Source organism: Pelodiscus sinensis, chromosome 2 (genome assembly GCF_049634645.1).
Source record: "Pelodiscus sinensis isolate JC-2024 chromosome 2, ASM4963464v1, whole genome shotgun sequence".
In the NCBI taxonomy this organism is placed as follows: Eukaryota; Metazoa; Chordata; order Testudines; family Trionychidae; genus Pelodiscus; species Pelodiscus sinensis.
The window spans coordinates 213214687-213236862 of NC_134712.1; the positions used below are offsets into that span (position 1 = coordinate 213214687).

The window sequence follows — 22176 nt, forward strand, 5'->3', positions numbered from 1 at the left end:
GTTCTCTAGACATTTAATCATTCTTGTCGCTCTTCTCTGTACCTTTTCCAATTTCTCCACATCTTTCTTGAAATGTGATGTCCAGAACTGGACACAGTATTCCAGCTGAGGCCTAACTAGTGCAGAGTAGAGCTTACAACACACCTGTTGATACAACCTAGAATCGTATTTGCTTTTTTTGCAACAGCATCACACTGTTGACTCATATTCAACTTGTGGTCCACTATGACCCCTAGATCCCTTTCTGCCATGCTCCTTCCTAGACAGTCTCTTCCCATCTTGTATGTATGGAACTGATTGTTCCTTCCTAAGTGGAGCACTTTGCATTTCTCTTTATTAAACTTCATCCTGTTTACCTCTGACCATTTCTCTAACTTGCTAAGGTCATTTTGAATTATATCCCTATCCTCCAAAGAAGTTGCAACCCCACCCAGTTTGGTATCATCTGCAAACTTAATGAGCGTACTCTCTATCCCAATATCTACATCATTGATGAAGATATTGAACAGTACGGGTCCCAAAACAGACCCTTGCGGAACTCCACTTGTTATCCCTTTCCAGCAGGATTTAGCACCGTTAACAACTCTCTGACTACGGTTATCCAGCCAATTATGCACCCACCTTATCGTGGCCCTATCTAAGTTATATTTGCCTAGTTTATCAATAAGAATATCATGCGAGACCGTATCAAATGCCTTACTAAATTCTAGGTATATGACATCCACCGCTTCTCCCTATCCACAAGGCTTGTTATCTTATCAAAGAAAGCTATCAGATTAGTTTGGCATGACTTGTTCTTCACAAACCCATGCTGGCTATTCCCTATCACTTTATTACCTTCCAAGTGTTTGCATATGATTTCCTTAATTACCTGCTCCATTATCTTCCCTGGAACAGACGTTAAACTGACCGGTCTGTAGTTTCCTGGGTTGTTCTTATTCCCCTTTTTATAGATGGGCACAATATTTGCCCTTTTCCAGTCTTCTGGAGTCTCCCCTGTCTTCCATGATTTTTCAAACATCATAGCTAAAGGCTCAGATACCTCCTCTATCAGCTCCTTGAGTATCCTGGGATGCATTTCATCAGGAGCTGGTGACTTGCTGACATCTAACTTTCCTAAGTGATTTTTAACTTGTTCTTTGTGTATCCTATCTTCTAAACTTACCCTCTCTCTGCTTGTATTCACTACGTTAGGCACACCTCCAGACTTCTCGGTAAAGACCGAAACAAAGAAGTCATTGAGCATCTCCGCCATTTCCAAGTTTCCTGTTACTGCTTCTCCCTCCTCACTGAGCAGTGGACCTACCCTGTCCTTGGTCTTCCTCTTGCTTCTAATGTATTTATAAAAGGTCTTCTTGTTTCCCTTTATGCCTATAGCTAGTTTGATCTCATTTTGTGCCTTTGCCTTTCTAATCTTGCTCCTGCATTCTCGTGTTGCTTGCCTATATTCATCCTTTGTTATTTGTCCTAGTTTCCATTTTTTATAGGACTCCTTTTTTATTTTGAGATCGTGCAAGATCTCCTTGTTAAGCCAAGCTGGTCTTTTGCCATATTTTCTATCTTTCCTACATAGCGGAATTGTTTGCTTTTGGGCCCTTAACAACGTCCCTTTGAAATACTTCCAACTCTCCTCAGTTGTTTTTCCCTTCAGTCTTGCTTCCCATGGGACCTTACCTACAAGTTCTCTGAGCTTATCAAAATCTGCCTTCCTGAAATCCATTACCTCAATTGTGCTGGTCTCCCTTCTACCTTTCCTTAAGATCATGAACTCTATTATTTCATGATCACTGTCCCCTATACTGTCTTCCACTTTCAAGTTCTCAAATAGTTCCTCCCTATTTGTTAAAATCAAATCCAGAACAGCTTCTCCTCTGGTAGCTTTTTCAACCTTCTGAAACAGAAAGTTGTCTCCAATGCAGTCCAGAAACTTATTGGATAGCCTGTGCCCCGCTGTGTTAGTTTCCCAACATACGTCTGGATAGTTCAAGTCCCCCATCACCACCAAATCTTGGGCTTTGGATAGTTTTGTTAATTGTTTAAAAAAGGCCTCATCCACCTCTTCCACCTGGTTAGGTGGCCTGTAGTAGACTCCTAACATGACATCACCCTAATTTTTTACCCCTTTTAGCTTAACCCAGAGACTCTTTACACAGCTATCTCCTACGTTCATCTCCACTTCAGTCCAAGTGTGTACTTTTTTAATATACAAGGCAACCCCTCCTCCCTTTTTTCCCTGTCTGTCCTTCCTGAGCAAGCCGTACCCTTCCATACCAACATTCCAATCGTGCATCCCATCCCACCAAGTTTCTGTAATACCAATGATATCATAGTTGTATTTATTTGTTAGCAATTCCAGTTCTTCCTGCTTATTACCCATACTTCTCGCATTTGTATATAGGCATCTAAGATACTGATTTGATCTTGCCTCCCTGTTGTGCCCTGACCCTCCTTTCTCCTTGCCATTATAGGCCGTAGTCCCCCCCATTTCCAACCCATCTTCCAGTACCGCACATTCAGCACTTACCTGTGGGCTTTGCTCACCTGTCCCCGTCGAACCTAGTTTAAAGCCCTCCTCACAAGATTAGCCAGTCTGTGTCCAAACAAGGCCTTCCCGCTCCTGGAAAGGTGAACTCCATCTCTGCCAAGCAGTCCTTCCTGGAAAAGCACCCCATGGTCAAGGAAGCCGAAGCCCTCCTGGCGACACCATCCTCGCAGCCAGGCATTCACCTCCAGGATGCACCTCTCTCTGCCCGGGCCCCTACCTTTGACAGGAAGGATCGAAGAGAATACCACCTGCGCCCCAAACTCCCTCACCTGTACTCCCAAAGCCCTGTAGTCACGCTTGATCCACTCAGTGTCACACCTGGCAGTATCATTTGTGCCCACATGGATGAGTAGCATGGGGTAGTAGTCAGAGGGCCGGATAATCCTCGACAATGCTTCCGTAACATCTCGGATACGGGCCCCTGGCAGACAGCATACCTCTCGAGATGAACTGTCAGGGCGACAGATGGGCGCCTCCATTCCCCTCAGAAGAGAGTCTCCAACCACCACTACCCTATGTTTCTTCCTCGCGGTGGTGGCAGGAGACTGCTCAACCTTGGTGGTGCAAGGCCTGGTCTTCTCCACTGTGGGGGGTGACTCCTTGTCTCCTGCAGAAAGCTATTCCTGAAATAACTATTTCTCTTCACAAGCAGGAGTTATTACTTCAAAATAACAGGCCTGGCAGTGTGGATGCTCACCTTGTTATTTCAAAATAACGCTGTAGGCATGCCCTAAGATAAAGAGCCTTACACAACACTTAAATACCAGTTAAGGCATATGCACCAAATTTAGCTATTTCAGAAGATCTTTTGAAATTTCTCTGCACCTACGGCTAAAATTCATGCATATGGTTTTGTACACATATGTCCAACTTAGGCCAAGAGAACTAAAAAGAGAACGGCTGTAAACAGTTAATCCAGTCAGCTAAGATGTTTTGTTTTTATTGGAGAGTTAGATTTTAAAATAAAGGCATGTATCTCATTATGGACATGAGCACTACTTGTAGATTGACCTTCTAGGATCGAACCTGGATGGAATAATATTTACTTTATGTTAGCACACGAGTTTTCTATGTAGATTTTGGGTGAATTTTATTTGGCTTCTAAGGGTGAATTTTGTAAGGCTGAATTTTATTTGACTATAAAAGTGTAGTTACTCTTTTAAAGGGTTCATTTAAAGACTCATCTGTGTTCTGGGTGAAGGAGAGGTTAGATTGGGAAAGAGAGGATTGATGGAGTGGAACTTTTTTGGGTGGAAGGTTTGTTAAAAGGGCGTATTGTTTCTTTTGCCCTACATACAGCAGGGATCATGTAGATAAACAAGATAGTTTGGGCAACCATAAATCTAATAGTTCCCAACTTTCAAGTTCATAACTTTGAAACTTGAATTTGGTTCTTCTAAAAATTGGGGGAGCGGGGAGAGGAGAGAGAGACTGAAAAAAGCTTGCTTTAGTATGACTCAGCAACAGATATGAGCAAATGAAACAAAGATCAACACTACTAATGTTAGGAAGTCATATAATTCAGCAGTTTCTGTGAGAATCTGATCAACAAACCTATCAGTGACCTATAAATCCCATAAATGAAGTACTGGGAAGTAGAGTGACAAGCTGTAGCTACATTTTAGTAACAGATTTGGGAATTAAACATATCTATCTTCACTTCCAGCCCAATGACCAATTATCTGTGCCTTCAGTATGTATTCTAAAGAATTCCTGCATCTGCATTAGCAGAAAGGAAATTTCAGCCCTGATATATGTACAAGAATCTGAAAGCTAGAATTGATTATAGTATGGATTGTGGCTACATTATTCAACACATTTAGCGTATATTTCTGTTCTTGAATAGTCTGAAGACCCTTCCTAAAATTACACATATGTTTATGATTCACATGGACCACAGAATATTTCATAGAATTGTTTCCTCGTTTCATTTGCCAATTATTGACTTCAACCATTTGCTATGTTTTATTTGTGATATGTGATTAATCATTTAAATCACAAGATATTGTTTCTGATTGTAGATCAAGAACTTTTTTTAACACCAAAGAATAGCAAATATTGTGTCTGATTTGCTATAATTTATAAAACTGGAGTTTTGTGAACATTTCCACTAATAAAGCATCAGTCAACAGCCCACTTTTGGATAGATAACCCAATGTTTAGTGTATATCACATCTTTCTCACACAGGGTATGAGCGTATCATAGCAGCCAGCTAGGAAACTTAATCCTTTATCTCAAGCTATAGCAACATATACCCTCAGCTCTGGAGATCTTGGTTCAGTCCCTACTCCCTAATGATGATGACTGATACACTGTATTACTGTGATCATATGTAAGTTAGCCTCACAAAAACATCTATTAAACTCTTTTTTAATATTTGGCATGTCTATTGAGAGCAATATTACACTTGTTTATAATCCACATTGGTTTTACTTCTCATGGAGTCATTCTTGATTTGACTGGCACCCTTTAGTCTGGAAATAGTCTAGTATATTACTTTCATTATAATTCTTGATCCTATTAGCAATGCGAAAATGGAACCACTGCACTTTACAAGCTATAGCATATGGTTATAATGTTACTGTGTAATCAAACACATTTGTTGCTGTGTGATGCCATGGATACCCCCTATCTCTTTTATATTTACACTTGGTGTGATAGTTCATTTTATTTATTTAACTAGGGACAGACTCTTTGAGAGACAAATAACATTTGCACTGGTACCTGGCAAGTTAGCCTTTCATGCATGAACTGTAAAATATACACAGCACAAGTACAGCTGGTGCGTTAAAATTCTTTCTTAGAGCTCTGCTCCAACCAAGAGATCTAATGAGCTATGGGAAGGGGAAGGACAAGGATGATCTAAAAACTGGATGCAGATTTTATTTAAATGTGCTTCGCTGAAAACAGGAGCTTGAGCTGGCTTCCTCAAAGTTTAATCCAAGATGAAGAGTGGCCTATGTCAGCTAACTCATGATTGTGAGTCTCAGGTGACAGGGCTGTTTAATTGTTGTGTAGATGTTTGGAGTCAGGATGAAACCTGGACCCTGGGACCCTACCCTGAGCCAGAAAATGTACACCTGAATTAAATAAAATGATTGCCCAACTCCCACAAGCTGAAGTGGATTGACACAAGCCAGTCAGGGTGTTTAACTGATGTGAAAACATACCCTTAACACGCAAATCCATTGAAACCCAGTCATGGATATCAAGGCAAGGAAATTAAGATATAACTCCCATCTAGGCATTGCCATATATGTGCCACTCTATATAAGCAGGATGCGGCTCCTGCATCTAGGCCCAACATGGTGCTGAGATAGCTTTAACACAGCACTTGCTGACAGTCAGAATGTTATATTAATACAGTAGTGTTGAGTACAAAATGAAATGTTTCCATTGTAAAAACAATCATATCGCATCTCCGGGAAGAACAGTGCTACATAAGAAAGTATCCCATGAATAATTTTGAAATAATAACTCCTGAAATAACTATTTCGAAATAAGTTTATTCCTCTTCACAAGCCCTGAAGGCAGAATTGCAGTGCTCAAGGTCTGGAGAGCAAAAAGACTGCTCCTTTCTTTTTCTCCATGGGAGAAATCCGTGTCCCAAAGTGGCTGAGGAAGAGGCAGGGCTAACGCACTGGGTGGTAGAACTGCTCAGTAGCCTGCAAGCTAGTAAATAGCTCCCCCATCATACGGCTAGTAGCACGTGTGCTGCCTCTCTATGCCTTCACTGAGTCAAATTGCCCCCTAGTGATCCCCATCAGATTATTCACTCTGCACTACATCTTCCCATGGCTCAATCAAGCCCTCATTGATGTAGTATCTATGTTTTCTACTGGCAAATTAAAGACAGTATAAAACAAATAGAAGGTTGTCGTATATTGACACTCACAAGACCAGAGTCCTAAAGTGAACAAATTATCCACAAAAAATTCCCTGATGGTTTTGGTTTCAGTGCTGTGACTCAAATGAGGAAGTCTATAGTTCTCTGGTTGGAGTCTGAATGGCAAAAATCAACTCCAAGGCTATATCTAGACTGGCATGATTTTCCACAAATGCTTTTAACGGAAAAGTTTTTCTGTTAAAAGCATTTGTGGAAAAGAGCGTCTAGATTGGCACGGATGCTTTTGCACAAAAGCACTTTTTGCAGAAAAGCGTCCGTGCCAATATAGACGCGGTTTTACGCAAGAAAGCCTCGATCGCCATTTTCGCCATCAGGGCTTTTTTGCACTAAACGGTTCTCAGTTGTCTACAAAAGCATTTACGCAAGAGGGCTTTTTCCCGAAGAGTCATTCTATTTGTGGAAGAACACTGACAATCTTACATTAGATCGTCAGTATTCTTGCACAAATTCAAAGTGGCCAGTGTAGACAGCTGGCATGTTTTTCCACAAAAGCAGACGCATTTGCGGAAAAGCTAGCCAGTCTAGACGCAGCCCAAGTGTTTCTGAGCAACATTTCATGCTATGCATAAACATAAAATATCTGCAAAACAAAATGGAAGACACAGTCTATAGCAAGAGCTAATGAAAGTGGTCACCCTCCCTCCAGCTATACATCAGTGAATGAAACTGCATGGAGAAACATGATTTTAGCCTCTTGAAATTTGATCAGATAAATACAATAAATCTTTGCCCTCAGCTTTACTCCACTTTCTTCTTAAATAATAAAAACAGATGTTCAGTCTCTTGACATGAAATGACTATAAATAACTTCATCCCTATTTCATAGTGGCTGTGTCTACACTGCACCCCTTTTCCGGAAAAGGGATGCAGAATAGACACATTGGAATAGCAAAATCCGCGGGGGATTTAAATATCCCCCGCGGGATTTGCATTTACATGGCTGCCGCTTTTTTCCGGCTTGGGGATAAGCCGGAGAAAAGCGCCAGTCTAGACGTGATTCTCTGGAAAATAAGCCCTTTTCCGGAGGATCTCTTTCAAGTAGGAATAAGAGATCCTCCGGAAAAGGGCTTATTTTCCAGAGAATCACGTCTAGACTGGCGCTTTTCTCCGGCTTATCCCCAAGCCGGAAAAAAGCGGCAGCCATGTAAATGCAAATCCCGCGGGGGATTTTGCTATTCCGACGTGCTACATTAGCATCCCTTTTCCAGAAGGGATGCCAGTGTAGATGTAGCCACTGTGTCTGAAACACTTGAAGAAATGATTTTCCGAACTGTAGATTATAAAGTGCATTTTCAAACTCCCTTTTACATATGTACTGCAGACTAAGGCAAGCTTCTGCCCAGGGCACTGCTGGGTGTTGTACCACTAACATTGTGGCTCAAACTTTTGGGATACATATCACCGGAGTCAGCCAGAATTCCTTCTGAGCTTCTCTAGGAGAACACAGCAGAGTGGTAGCTCTGGTACCATTTAAGAGGCTGCAGTGGGCTCACCGTTCCGTGCCCATCTAGTCCGTTAGCAAGGGCATAGGAGTATGGGACAACTACTGTAGTACCAAATGGGATGCTGCTAAGGTTCAGGGACCATGCTCCCTGATGAGATCTTTGTAAGGCCTCTTACCTAGGCAGGGCATTAGCATTTCAGAGTTGTGCTTCCTGCTTCAGGAAATGATTCTATAATAACTATTGAATAAGTAGACAATAAAAGACAAATCTTGGAAAAAGAGAAATCATGCAGAATGGGAATGACAAGAGTTCCATTGATCTCAATGGGGATGAGATTTCCACCGGGGGGGGGAATGTTTTGGCAGCTGTCAAATTTTGGTATTGACTTGCAGACACAATGGTGTAATACTATGTTTTTGTCTAGTATAGTAATATTTTTGTATACTGTTATGAAGACAGTGATAAAACACAAACAGCTCTACTGTATTTTCCGGCGTATAGGGCGACTGGGCATATAAGACGACCCCCTATCTTTTAAATTAAAAGATAGGGTTTCATCTTATACCCCAGCGCCCTTCCGCCTCCTTTGCTCCCGGTGTCCCTGGTCTGCTGGAGATGGTCCCCAGCAGACCAGAGGCACCGGGAGCAAAGCCGCCAGGAGCGCCTGGGCTCCCCCCGCCGGAGCCCCTCCGCGGCTTTGAAAGCCTCGGGGGAAGCCGGCGGGGGGGCATCCCAGGCGCGCATGGGCTGCCCCCCCGCCGGAGCCCCTCCGCGGCTTTGAAAGCCTCGGGGGAAGCCGGCGGGGGGGCATCCCAGGCGCGCATGGGCTGCCCGCCCGCCGGAGCCCCTCCGCGGCTTTGAAAGCCTCGGGGGAAGCCGGCGGGGGGGCATCCCAGGCGCGCATGGGCTGCCCGCCCGCCGGAGCCCCTCGGCGGCTTTGAAAGCCTCGGGGGAAGCCGGCGGGGGGGCATCCCAGGCGCGCATGGGCTGCCCGCCCGCCGGAGCCCCTCCGCGCCTTTGAAAGCCTCGGGGGAAGCCGGCGGGGGGGCATCCCAGGCGCGCATGGGCTGCCCCCCCTCCGGAGCCCTCGCGCCGCCGGCTTCCCCTGAGGCTTTCAAAGCCGCAGAGGGGCTCCGGCGGGCGGGCAGCCCATGCGCGCCTGGGATGCCCCGCCGCCGGCTTCCCCCGAGGCTTTCAAAGCCGCCGAGGGGCTCCGGCGGCGGGGCATCCGGCGTACAAGACGACCCCCGATTTTTGGGGGATGTTTTTTAACTTCAGAGGTCGTCTTGTACGCCGGAATATACGGTATGTTAATTTGAATTAAAGTATCTGTTTAGAAAGTGGTACTAATTCAGGGAGGGAAAGAGAATTTGGCTGTCTTCTATATGGAGTGGCTGTATATTATAATAACATCGGTAACAATTTACATAAGAAGAAGGGGTTTGCAAAGGATTTTAATTCACAGGATGTGAACTAAGAAAATCTAATTTCTAGTCCCAACTTCACTATTGATTTCCTGCTTAACCTTAATCCAATAATCTACTCCCTGTGGGTATGTCTACACAGCAAGTTATTTCAGAATAATGGCCTTTATTCTGAAATAACAATGCGAGCATCTACACAGCAATGCTGTTATTTTGAAATAATTTCGAAATAACAAACGCTTATTCCAGCTTCTATAAACCTCATTCTATGATGAATAACACCTATTCCAAAATAGCAATTTGGAAATAAGGCGTGTGTAGACGCTCCATTTCTGCTATTTTGAAATAGCTCCTCACCAGAGCCATTCTAAGTTATTCCTCCTGGGGCTCCAAATGGAGGTAGCACATTTACATTAGGGAAGCCTGACTCAGACTAATTTTGAGGCTTCCCTGCAGTGTAGATGTGTTATTTTGAAATAAGCCATTTTGGAATAATTATTCTGGAATAGCTTATTCTGAAAAACTGTGCAGTGTAGACATATATGAGGCTCCATCTCCTTATGCAAGAGTAGGACTATTTACATATTTCCTTGTGGAGCTGTGAGGTTAAATTCAAAAATACTTTAAAGAGACACTTTTTTTATTTTGTATTTGGTGCTACCATAATGCTCATACCACGTAATTCCTGATACCATACATGTTTTGGAGTGGTTTCTGAAATGCAAGTTATTAACATACAAAGTTGCCATTTCAAGTATGTCTTTGAAAACACTATATTACCTAATTTATAATACTCTCTAGGAATGATCTCTGTGCAAGGTTTGCTGAACACAAACTGTGTTTGGATACACTTCTATGTGAAAATGCAGGAACATGTTATATACAGTGAAGAACTAGCTATGAATCTGTTCTTCTTTGACACAGGACTGGAGAAACTTGCTCAGAAAGGAAAATCTTTGTCATCTCTAGCAGTAATAACAGGAATTTCATTATTTTTGATCGTATCTTTGTCCCTTGTATTCTTATGGAAAAGATATCAGCCACATAAAGGTAGGTGAAACTTAAACACACCTCAGATGTACTTTCTGGACTTTATTACAAAAAGGTTGATTTTTCCTTTATCTTTTCTTTTCAGTTATACATCGGAAGTTGCAGAGCAGGTAGCAAAATAAATAATTTTGTTTGGCTTTGTGTCTTTCCCAAAAAGAGGGGATTTTTTTGGTCTCAGATTTCTTTTCTTAGCCCATGAGATCAAACTGAAAGTCATGTTTATGTTTTCTAGGCCTGGAGCAGATTACAGAAAAGCACAGACATTCTCAGGTAAAGCTAAAGAATGAAATGGAAGCATACGGTCAAATTCCAGTCCCAGCACCTGAAGAACAGAGCTGGGCCTCTTCATGGAGCCATGGGGAATGTATTAGACCATTTCAGTGCTCAGATACTTGAGACATGAAATAAATACTGAGCTAGATTAGCTAAAGTAGATTGAATCTTCTTTCCACATACCAGGGAGCAGCAATAGAGATGCTTAACTAGTTCAGTGGGAATGCTCTATCCTAGGGAACTTGTCTCTCAGCATAGGGAGAATATGAAAAGTGGGGCAATGAAGGGGTATGGCCAAAGCTGCACTGCTCTCCAGTTATCTTCAACAGTGTAATAGCCCATTAAATGCAGCTAAGCACGACTTTAAACATTAGTGTCGCTGCTTTAAGATCTGAGAAGTGAGCCAGCTCTACCAGGGGGTGGAACAGTAGAACAAAGCAGCACTTTCAAAGTCTCTGAATCCACGGAAATTCAAACGTAGGCCAAATGAGTTTGTCCATCTCTTATTAAGTGTTCTTGTTTGCATTTATGTTACCTATTAATACCATGTTTTTATTTTAGGGCATGAAAGTGCTCTGGATGACTTTGGAATCTATGAATTTGTTGCTTTTCCAGATCCTACTGGTGTTCCTACAGTATGTGTTTTAACAATAAATCAGTAGCCAACCAATTAAGGCTCTATTTTATTTACTACAATGTTTGTAGTATTTACATGAGAATCTCTATGTGGCTTGCTGAAAGGGCCACAAGAGATGCCTCTATGTAGATATTTCAATGTCTTATTCAGCAGCACTTTTACTCACTCTGCTTATTTATGTGTTAAGCAACAGGGACATGCCAGATTCACAAAGGTGCACCAAGGTTAGTTCTGTTAAGCAATCCTACATTTAGGCTACATCTGTCCTACAGCATTCACAGCAGCACTGATGAAGATTCACCACTATAGCACTTGTGGTGGAGATGCTCTAAGCCAGTGGGAGAGAGCTCTCCTATCAGCTTAATATAGCTGACACCTTTATGGAGGCACTTAGGTCAATGAAATGTATATTGCTCAGGGGTGTGGATGGTTCATACCCCCGAGTGACCTGTAGCATAGATAAGGAAAACAGGTGTTTTTAACATTAGCTAACACTAGCATTACAGAAGGAAGAAGAGCATCTCTGAGTGCTCAAGAAGGGGGGGGGGGAGGAATAGCTCAGTGGTTTGAACATCGTGAGGGTTGTGAGTTTAATCCTTAACGGGGCCACTTAGTGATCTGGGGCAAATCTGTCAGGGATGGTACTTGGTCCTGCCGTGAGGGCAGGGGACTGGACTCCATAACCTTTCAAGGTCCCTTCCAGTTCTTTGAGATAAGTATATCTCCATATTAAGTAAGATATCAGGAGTCAGCAGTTTAGAGCCCAGTTCTGCAAGGTTCTTAAAACACAAACAGACTCACTGATTTTACTAGGATTAGTCTCATCTCATAGTCGGGCACATTTCCATTAGCCAATTAAACAGGATTTTACATCCCTATCTGGTTAAACATATTGTTTAACCAGATAACCAATTAAAGGGGGGGGGCAGGGTCACTTGAGGCTGGGCTAGAGTGCCCCCTCCCTCGCCACAGGTGGGAAACTGCTGCAGCCCCTGCCAGTTATCCTTAACTGGTAAGCCTCACCCATTAAGGATGAGGCTTACCAGTTGCCTGGTTAAATCTTCACAAGCCTTCCAGAGTCAAGGCCTCAGAGAGTAAAGAAAGAAAGACTGTACACCAGAGAATTAGAGGCACTGGGATGGGTTCTAGAAGACTACGTCTACATTGGCATGATCTTGCGCAAATACTCTTTAACGCAAGAGTTCTTGCGTTAAAGTGTTTGCGCAAGAGAGCGTCTACACTGGCATGTGCCTTTGCGCAAGAGATGTGCTTTTGCGCAAGAGCATCTGTGACAGTGTAGACACTCTCTTGCGCAAGAAAGCTCCGATGGCCATTTTAGCCATCGGGCTTTCTTGCACAAGAAATTCATATTGCCTGTCTACACTGGCCTCTTGCGCAAGAACAGTTGCGCAAGAGGGCTTATTTCTGAGCGGGAGCATCATAGTTCTTGCGCAAGAAGCACTGATTTCACACATTAGAACATCAGTGTTCTTATGCAAGAACTCTCCGCCAGTGTAGACAGGCAGCATGTTTTTGCACAAAAGCAGCCACTTTGGCGCAAGATCGTGCCAATGTAGATACAGCCAAACTGTAGCAACTCCACTGCAGGCACTCTGCATTTATACCAGTGTGGTTGAGATCAGTATTTAATCTCATTTCTTATGCTAGCTCGCTGCAGCTTTCCTTGGACTTAGGTAGACTGCACATTTCCATGCCTTTTTTAGTGTTGGAAGTGTGAGGGTAGTGTGTATTCTGAATTATTTCTCTAACTACTTCTGTCATTTGTCCACAGCTTTTATTCACCGGCTTATTTCTCCTTGTATTATTTGTAGCTCGGTAATGCAAAGCCCATTTTACCCTTAATGCAGTAGGTGCAGCTTAACGTTTCTTGGTTTCTAGCTGTGTTTAAGTCTGTGGAAGCCATATCATAAGTGTGATTCCCTTCCTCAAAATCAAAACTAATAAAATTGAGCAATATGAACATAATCAGAGAAGAGCATCTGTCCTAAAAGGGGGAGGGGAGGGAAGAGAGTCTTGTTAGTCTATGTTTTGTTACTGGTCCAGCTTTCCCATCTGTATTCATAGCAAAAATATTGTCTGTTACTTTTAGGTTCCAAGTCATTCTGTTTCTAGCTCTGACTTTGTCCAAGGGCAGGATTTACACAGTACAGTTTATGAAGTTATTCAGCATATTCCAGAACAACAGGAAGATCAAGAGTAAGTCCTATATGCACTAATAGGGTAACCCAAAGGCTTAAAGACAAATCCAGAAGTGATGGGCAAGATTGCATAAATTACATGTTGGTAAATCAGTGTGGGTCTAAGGGAGTGCAAGAGAATCTAATGGTATGGTAACCCTATAAAATTAAGATAACCTAAGCCATGTTGGCATACAGCCAGTACAGTAATTAAATTGCTTTTGCATGTCCACACTATGCTTCTTGTGTCAATGCTGTGTGTCCTTACCAGGAGCACTTGCACCAATCTACCTGTCAGTGGGGAGCATTGTGAGATAGCTTCTGAAAGGCGGCAGCAGCAGCGGATGTAAGCAATGCAGTGACTACACTGACACTCCGTTGACCTAACTATGTCAACCTGTGCTGCTCCTCTCACAGAAGTAGGGTTGCCAAGTGTCCAATATTCACCCGGACACTCCGGTATTTTCACCTCCTGTCCAGTAAAAAATTCAGAGAATGCCAGACACCTAAAATGTCCAGTATTTTCTGATTTTTTTTCCCCAGCCAGGAAGAGAAAATGCCAGGCACCTGGCAACCCTATAAACACTCAGCGCCTGGCCTCCCCCGATCCCCTTGGCTCCCAACACCCCCAGAACCCATGTTTACCTGGTTCCACAAGGCTGCTGGCACAAAATGGCTGCCAACCAAGGGGAAGCAGCCTGGGTCTTAGTGTTCAACCGTTCCCCTGTTTCTATCTCTGCACTCAATCTTAAAGGGAACATGCTCTTTTATTTTATTTTATTTTATTTTATTTTATTTTTTGCTTAATAATTCTTGGAGTCTTTTTTTTTTGTGGTCTCCCCCTCCCATCCCCCCTTGTTTTTTTCCTTCAACAGAATTTTTTCCCGGTGTGTTTTTTTTGTTTTTGGGGGGGGGGGGGGGAGTGTTCGGTATTTTTGTTTCAACCATTTGGCAACCCTACACAGAGGTGAAGTTATAAAGTTGGTTTAGCGAGTTATATCCATGAAATTTATTTTAGAGGGTGCTCACAGAGTTAGATTGATGTAAGTTGCCTTGTATCGACCAGTCTTGGTAGCATAGACCAGAGCTAAGCAGTGTGATACACACCCGAAGAGATGTAAGTTACATTGACTCAGACTCTCACTAGGCTCTCTGCACTTTCCTTCAGAGACTCTTTTCTGAATTTTCCCCTGACTCTCACTACACTTGCTTATCTGTGAACAACTGGGGCTAAGATGTTCAAAAACAGGAATTTAAATGAATGCTCCTAAATCTAATAGTGAAGCATATGCATGAGTGGCACATTTTTACACGTGATGAGCAACCACTGAGATCAAATAACTCTCTGTTTAATCCTTGTCTTCTCTTTCAGGCCAGTCAACAAGTGTACTTGTTGACAGTACACTTGGGTGTACAATGTAGGTTGGGTTTTGCAATGTAGAAACTGGTCAGCTAAGAGCCCTGCTAACTATCCACTGGTCATTGCACAGTCACCAGGCAAAAGTGTTCCATATTCTATTAGCCAAAGGTGTGCAGTACACTAGAGTGAGACTCTCTAACTTAAGTTTTATTGAGTTGAATGCTAGGCAGGTGACACCACCTTTTTGTTTACAAATCCATTATCAAGTTTGTCTTGTTTTCTGTCAAAGCAGCTACACCCCATAAAGCTTTCTGAAATATTATAGTACAAAAAAAACTTGTGTGCTGCCATAAGTCACTTTATGTGAATATCTATATTCTTTCTCATTAGGCATATATTTGCTCTGCACAGTATATTAAGAACACATAATAACATCTTGGGTAACAACAGAAATTACAGCCCCATTAGGTTACGTTTCTGTGTTACTATTGTGTTTTCTGTCATTATGATTGAAAGGAAGAAAAGAAGCAAATATTTGTAAATCTGTTAATTAATTGATTGCGATCTCAGTGTTTGTGGCTATAGTGGCATAGAATACTTATAAGATTAAAGGTTCACATTTTCAAAACTGTGCATCTCTTTTACGCACTCAAACATGGAGCAATGTGTGCAAATATTTAAAAAAAGGAAACTGATAGTGAAATAACATTTACTTATGTTTGCCTAGAGCCATTCATTTCACATCTTAGGTATCCATTTTTGAAAATATAACTTACATATGTAAAATACCAAATTAATTCTGTGCATGTCCAGGATGATCAGTGATTGTATCTTTGTCTTGTTATTCTTCCTCTTGCCATTCCCCCTTCCCAACACACTCACACATGCACTCTTTAATGCTCCCTCTGAAAAAGGGAGAGTATATTCTTGTTACAAGATGACATGTCTTGAACTTTATGGAAGTATGTATTTGGATCCAAGCTCCACAGCTAAAACTCTTCTTTTAGTTAGGAGGACAAATATGGACAACCATATTTTGATTGCTCTATCTTATCGTTACAAGATTTAGAAAACAAACTTCTCAAATAAAACATCAGCACAAAAGGAAAATTTCCATTTTGCAAGGCAAGAATTAATATGCCTAGTGGAACTCATGTCCAGACTGGTTAGTCATATTAGAAATAATACTGATTCAAGCTTTCAAATTCCTAACCTCCGGCCAAATGATCCTTAAAGCCATGCATAAATCACGGAAAATAGTCCCATGTTTGTCCTTACAACCAAATGCTTCAGAGCTCAGTATAAGCAAGAGGCTGAAACATCAAAATACAAAAGGGCTTTGGGAAAGTAATTTCAGATTCCTGCAGCTCAAATGAGCAGTATAAGCAGTGATTGCCAAAACTGAGTTCCACTCTACTGGTGATCAGCCATATGCAGTCAGTTGTGTTTCTGTGGAGTGACAGATGGAATGACACTGAACTGGCATGTAGTGGGGAACAAACTACACCAACTACTCAGTGCAGAAATATCCAATTTCAATATAATAGCCAAAGAGGTTAAATTAAAGCAGGGGTGGGGAACTCAGGATGTTAAGTACCGTGTAATTGACTAATTGAATAGTTGATGCATTTTTGCATTGATTATTCGATTTGTCAATAGGGCAGCACTACCCCTTTGAAATGACGCAATGGTGTTTTAAAGGGATAATGCCACACAGAGCCCAGAGTCAGCTGGGAAGTCCCCAGCTGATCCCAGGCTCAACGCAGCACTGACCCTTTGAAATGCCTCCTGCAGCATTCAAAGCAGCAGCACTGCAGGAAGCTATTAACTCCGGGCTCTGTGTGGCACTGCCACTTTGAAGTACTCCCTCTCCTCCCCTGCCTTGTTGCCTCTATTTGATAGATCCTGTCAACTATCCTTGTTGCCTCCATCTCATAGATCCTGTAGACTATCCTTGTTGCCTCTATCTGATAGATCCTGTCGACTACCCAATTAGTATTTGTTGTCTAATCCTTAACATCCCTATGGGGAACCTCAGGCCCGGGGGCAGGATGCAGCCCTCACTTGCCTGGATCCAGCCCCCAAGACTCAGGGCCCACCCCCCAGCATTGGGGAGCCCACGCTGGTGCTCCAGTCCCCCTGCTACTCCTCTGGAGGCTGGAGCACAGAAAATCTACTAAGCTGGGCCCCCTAGGCTCTGGCGTATGAGGGGAATGTGGGGAGTGTCTTTCTTCTTCTCAGTTGGGGGCCATAGTGTGGGTTGTTTGGGTTTTTTACATCTCACTTGTGTGCTGCCTCCAACTGATTTTTTCTGTGTGTCAGTGGCCCCCATCCCAAAAAAGGTTTCCTACTCCTGAATTAAAGGAACCCAAAGAGGCTCTTAAGTAACAAAGATGTTTTACTCAGGCTACATCTTCATGACAGTGCTTACAGTAGTAGCACAACAGCACTGATGCAGGTGCACTGCTGTAGCTTCCCAACAGAGGGCATTATGGTTTGATCGTATGTGTATGTATAGGATAATGTCTAAGAACTTGGCGTACATCTATACTTGGAGATGGGCGTGTGATTTGCAGCTCGAGGAGACATACCCATGCTAGTTCTCACTAAGCCAGTGCATTAAACATAGAATGTAGCCATGGGAGGGTGAGCAGCAGATGGCCCCACCACTCAAGTATGTATTGAGGATCTCAGATGGACATGCAGGGTGAGTACCTTCTTCTGCAGCTCTTGCTGCCATGGCTACATACTGTTCTTAGTGCGTGACACCTAGGGCAAGTATGTTTCGTCAAGCAGGAATCATGCTCCTAGCTCCAAGCGTAAACATACCCTACAAGGCGTTAACTTGTAGAAACTGCTTGATGATAGAGGACAGTATAGATGGAGAAAGGTACACAGGCTCTCTCTTTCATGCTTGAACACTTACCACCTTGTCTTGACCTTCACTCTGATAGTAGTGGTCTTCATTTGCTTCACCTTACAACATTTCCCTTTCATGTCTTCAAGCAAAAGCAAAGCCAGGTGTGAAGAATGATGGGAACTCCAACAATCTGGTTCAATCAAGTTGAAACAATCTTTAAGTTAACAATAGTCAAGAAAATTCCAGCTAAAAGTATCAATTTCTTCAAGGTACAAGGCATTGCATATCACATACTTTGCAGAACCCCCAAAAGAAGCAAAGTAAAAACATAAGACCCAGGCCCCTTGGGTAAACAACCACAGAACACAATTGGACGGCAGTGATGTGTGGGGAGCCTAAGGGAGTCAATAAAAAGCGGTCTAATAAAATACAACCCGTCATCCAAACTTCTTCTGCAACCTTCAGTATTGCTTAAATTGAACTTGAATATCCATGTCCAACTGTCAGATCATTCTGCTGCACAGAAAACTGGGAAATTGACAATCACAGGCTAAAGTTTGCAAAGCCTTCAACTGGTGAAAGTTCACAGCTCATATCTCATCTAAGAGGAGTCAGCTGTTAAAACTGTGATGCAATCTTCATCTGAAAAGAAGAAAAAACACAAATTTACTCCAACTCTGTTTCTCAAATACCCTCACATACATCAGGTATTATTTTTCCACAAATTTCTGCTGCACTGACCGCCAAAGAGCAATGGAGATCCGTATGTTTCCCAATCATTTTGACACTAGGCTTGTGAGAGCTTGCACCGACTCAGCATGTCCCTGCTATTCATCAACAGTTGCCAGAGTACATTATTACTGATAATGAATGAACATGCTGAAACATTTGCAGTGTCTAAAAAAGAGACATCACCATTCACTACCATGATTATGTGTTATATTAACTGGAGTGGCATAATTTCCCCATAGCCCAGGCCTGCCTCACCATGGCACATACCTTTTTGAAATGAGACCTCTGATTCAAGGTTGGTTGACTGTTCTGTTACTCATGTTCATTGCCTCAGACAGTTCCTCTCTCTGTGCAAGCAAAATGAAAATCGCCAACTTTGTAATTTACACCATGCCACAGTGAGAACTGCATATTGGGTATACAAGGGTAGAAAATTACCTTGAAAAATAGTAACTGTGCGGGAGTTCCTGTGAAAATGATCATGCACTGAGGACCCAGTAAAAATGTCGCTAGAAGTTCTCCCTTTCCAAAAGTATTTTTTCTGCCTGTAGCCTTCTTTCCTTGAGCTGATGGCCAGTGCTCCTTGCTAAGATGCTAGTAACCCACAGGTGCTCAGGGTATGTGTGGCTTATAGGTGATAGATGATATGTATGTAGCATATAAAGTGCACATTTGTATGTCTGGAAGAACTTTTTTGACTCTTTCAATGAAGGGATAGTTTAAGATAGCACCAAAACTATTCTTTCATTACTAAGAAGCATGGCTGCATTAGTGTTACACTGTTTAGCATACAATAATGTCTGATAGCAGTGCCATCAGAACTTTACTCTTCTAAATTAATACCTTAGGTTAATCACACCCACAAAAGGGTGTGTCTAGACTGGCAAGATTTTGCGCAAAAGCAGCTGCTTTTGCGCAAAAACTTGACAGCTGTCTACACTGGCCGCTTGAATTTGAGCAAGAGCACAGACTTAGTAATGTACAAAATCAGTGCTTCTTGCGCAAATACTTTCATGCTCCTGCTTGGGGAAAAAGCCCTCTTGTGCAAGAATACTTGCTCAAGAGGGCCAGTATAGACAGGGAAGAACTGTTTTGCGCAAAAAAGCCCCAATGGCTAAAATGGCGATTGGGGCTTTCTTGCACAAAATCGTGTCTCGACTGGCCACAGATGCTTTTGCGCAAAAGCACTTTTTGCGCAAAAGCATCCATGTCAATCTAGACACGCTTTTGCGGAAATACTTTTAACGGAAAAACTTTTCCATTAAAAGTATTTTTGCAAAATCATGCCAGTCTAGACGCAGCCTAAAGGTTTGAGCAATGCCAGTTCCTGAACTTGTGAGAACAGTGCCTCAGTGTCAACTGATTACTATCGTTTACTACTACAATACCATTCTGGAACGTACTACGCTATTTTCATTTGAACCACCGCTATTTTGATTCCTCATAGAACACCTACAGCATAGTGCACTGTGTTAGTCCAATAGTAGTAGTAATGAGAATCATACTGCTAACCCCCAGCTCATCATGTTGAAAATTTGTATTTGTCAGTTGCATAAAAGTTAAAGATCCATTTAATTTCTGTTTTGAGTGTGTTTACTATAGTGTTTTTAAAACAAAAGGAATGCCACGTTACAAACAGTAACTATCAATGTCCTGTTCTTTTCTAGAGGTACATGAAGATGCAAGCACAGCAAATCAAGATATCCTAATATATATGATCTATATGTTTACCGGAAATGGAAAGCAAATGGCAACAGCTTTCAAAATGGCAAAGGACTAAGCTACAATCTCTGAAATAATACTTTCTTAAACTAGTAATTCTTCTTTGTTGCTCCCAATACTGGATTTGCTTGTTGATTTTATTTAACTTATTGTTTCTTAAAACAGGTGGGATTTTTTAATTTTTGACAGTTTTTTGCATTCTGAACTGCAAAAAGAAACCAGAGCCAAAAGAAAATACAGATAAGAAATACCGTATCTTTAAATCTGGCACAACTGCCTAGGAGTCAGACAAGGAGACTTTCCATGCTAGTTACACTGTAACATGGATAGGAAATTGCATTAAACTTTCCATTTGCATGGACTTTTAAAAGAGAAGATGATGCACATTGGCTGAAATAAGCAATGCAATGTTGTTAGATTGAAAAATAAGTCCTGTTTTTTTTAAAAAAACTTCTAAGTTTTTCTTGTAACTTTAACTTACCAATTCACAAAAACTAATTTGTCATTTAGTTAAAAATGTGTACATGTATATTATTCAGAATGTTTTGTTTTGATTGTGTTTCCTTTGCATGCAAGCTGTTTCCCCATTTTTATCCTTTAAGGCCCAGATCCACAAAAAGTTTTTAGGCTTTGTGATTCTCAGTGTTGCAACACCTAGGCTGTGTCTACACTGGCACCCTTTTTCGTAAAAGGGATGCTAATGAGGCACTTTGGAATTGCAAATGCCATGGGGGATTTAAATATCCCCCGTGGCATTTGCATGAACATGGCTGCCGCTTATTTCTGGCTCGGGGTTTTGCCGGAGAAAAGCACTAGTCTAGACGGGATCTTGCGGAAAATAAATCCTTTTCCGGAAGATCCCTTATTCCTACTTTCCTACTGCAATCCTTTCAAGTAGGAATAAGGGATCTTCCGGAAAGGGGGTTATTTTCCGCAAGATCCCATCTAGACTGGCGCTTTTCTCCGGCAAAACCCCGAGCCGGAAAAAAGCGGCAGCCATGTTCATGCAAATGCCGCAGGGCTTATTTAAATCCCCCCCCGGCATTTGCAATTCCGAAGTGTCTCATTAGCATCCCTTTTACGGAAAAGGGTGCCAGTGTAGACACAGCCCTAATGTTTAGGGGCCTAGAGAATTACAGGGACAACACTGCAATCCAAAAAGCTCCCTCTACATGGAATGGGGAGAACTTTGAACACCTTAAAGTATGAGCCACAAAACTCAAGACACTGGGCAGCTCTCTGCTAAGGCTAGCTAATGAGAGATGGTGATTAGAGGCTTGTGTGCTAAGCCCCACCCCTCTCAAAGAGATAGAAACCTAGATAGAAAGTGTGGCCTTCAGGAGGCACTGTCTCTGCTACCAGAGCCTGGCATAGCTGTTGTAGTCTGTATCTGCAAAAACAATGAGGAGTCCAGCTTAAATTCTAGCTGTTGCCTCTTAATCCACTTTTCTCAAATGTAGAACAGGGGCAAATTCCCATATGAGCAGAAAGCTTCAGGGCTGGGCAGTGGGTAGTTTCTCAGGGGAGGGCCAGGGAAAGATGAATCCAGATAGCAATGGATGCTCATCTCTCTGCTCAGCCCCACAACATCCTACCCCACAAGGTGTAGCAGACTGGCACTCGCTCCACTGCCAAGAAACTCTCCATGGCCACAAGCTCAGAGATATTATTTAACCCTTAGGAAAGCCAGCAAGTCAGTGGCAGATCTTCAAATAAGAATGCAGGTCACCTAATTTCAACTCCCCTGCCTTAGCCATGCTGTCTCAGTTCAGTTCAAAGTCATAGATTAATTTAATATAATTGACAACCTCTGAAGTCAATTTAAAACCTAGTACCCAAGTGTTAGCTATAACCATTCCCAAAGTGTTTGCTTTCTTGATTTTCTCTTTCCATATAAAATTAACCCCCTATAAACTTATGACATCTATTAATGTCTTTAAGTGAATAAGTCTACGTTAGATAAATTTTAGGCCTTTGTAATATACCTCTATTAAATTTTAATAAAATAATTTCATATATACT

At 42.2% G+C, this 22176-nt stretch overlaps 1 protein-coding gene across 1 annotated transcript in view; it reads left to right on the plus strand.

Moving 5' to 3' along the window:
- HEPACAM2 (HEPACAM family member 2) overlaps positions 1-20847 on the plus strand; it is a 37065-nt gene extending 16218 nt beyond the window's left edge. The window contains exons 5-10 of the mRNA XM_006114478.4: positions 10247-10372; positions 10458-10482; positions 10605-10642; positions 11207-11280; positions 13393-13499; positions 20100-20847. Coding sequence (XP_006114540.1) covers positions 10247-10372; positions 10458-10482; positions 10605-10642; positions 11207-11280; positions 13393-13499; positions 20100-20109 — 380 coding nt within the window. The 3' untranslated portion in view covers positions 20110-20847. The remainder of the gene's footprint in view (positions 1-10246; positions 10373-10457; positions 10483-10604; positions 10643-11206; positions 11281-13392; positions 13500-20099) is intronic.
- The last annotated feature ends 1329 nt before the right edge of the window (positions 20848-22176 follow it).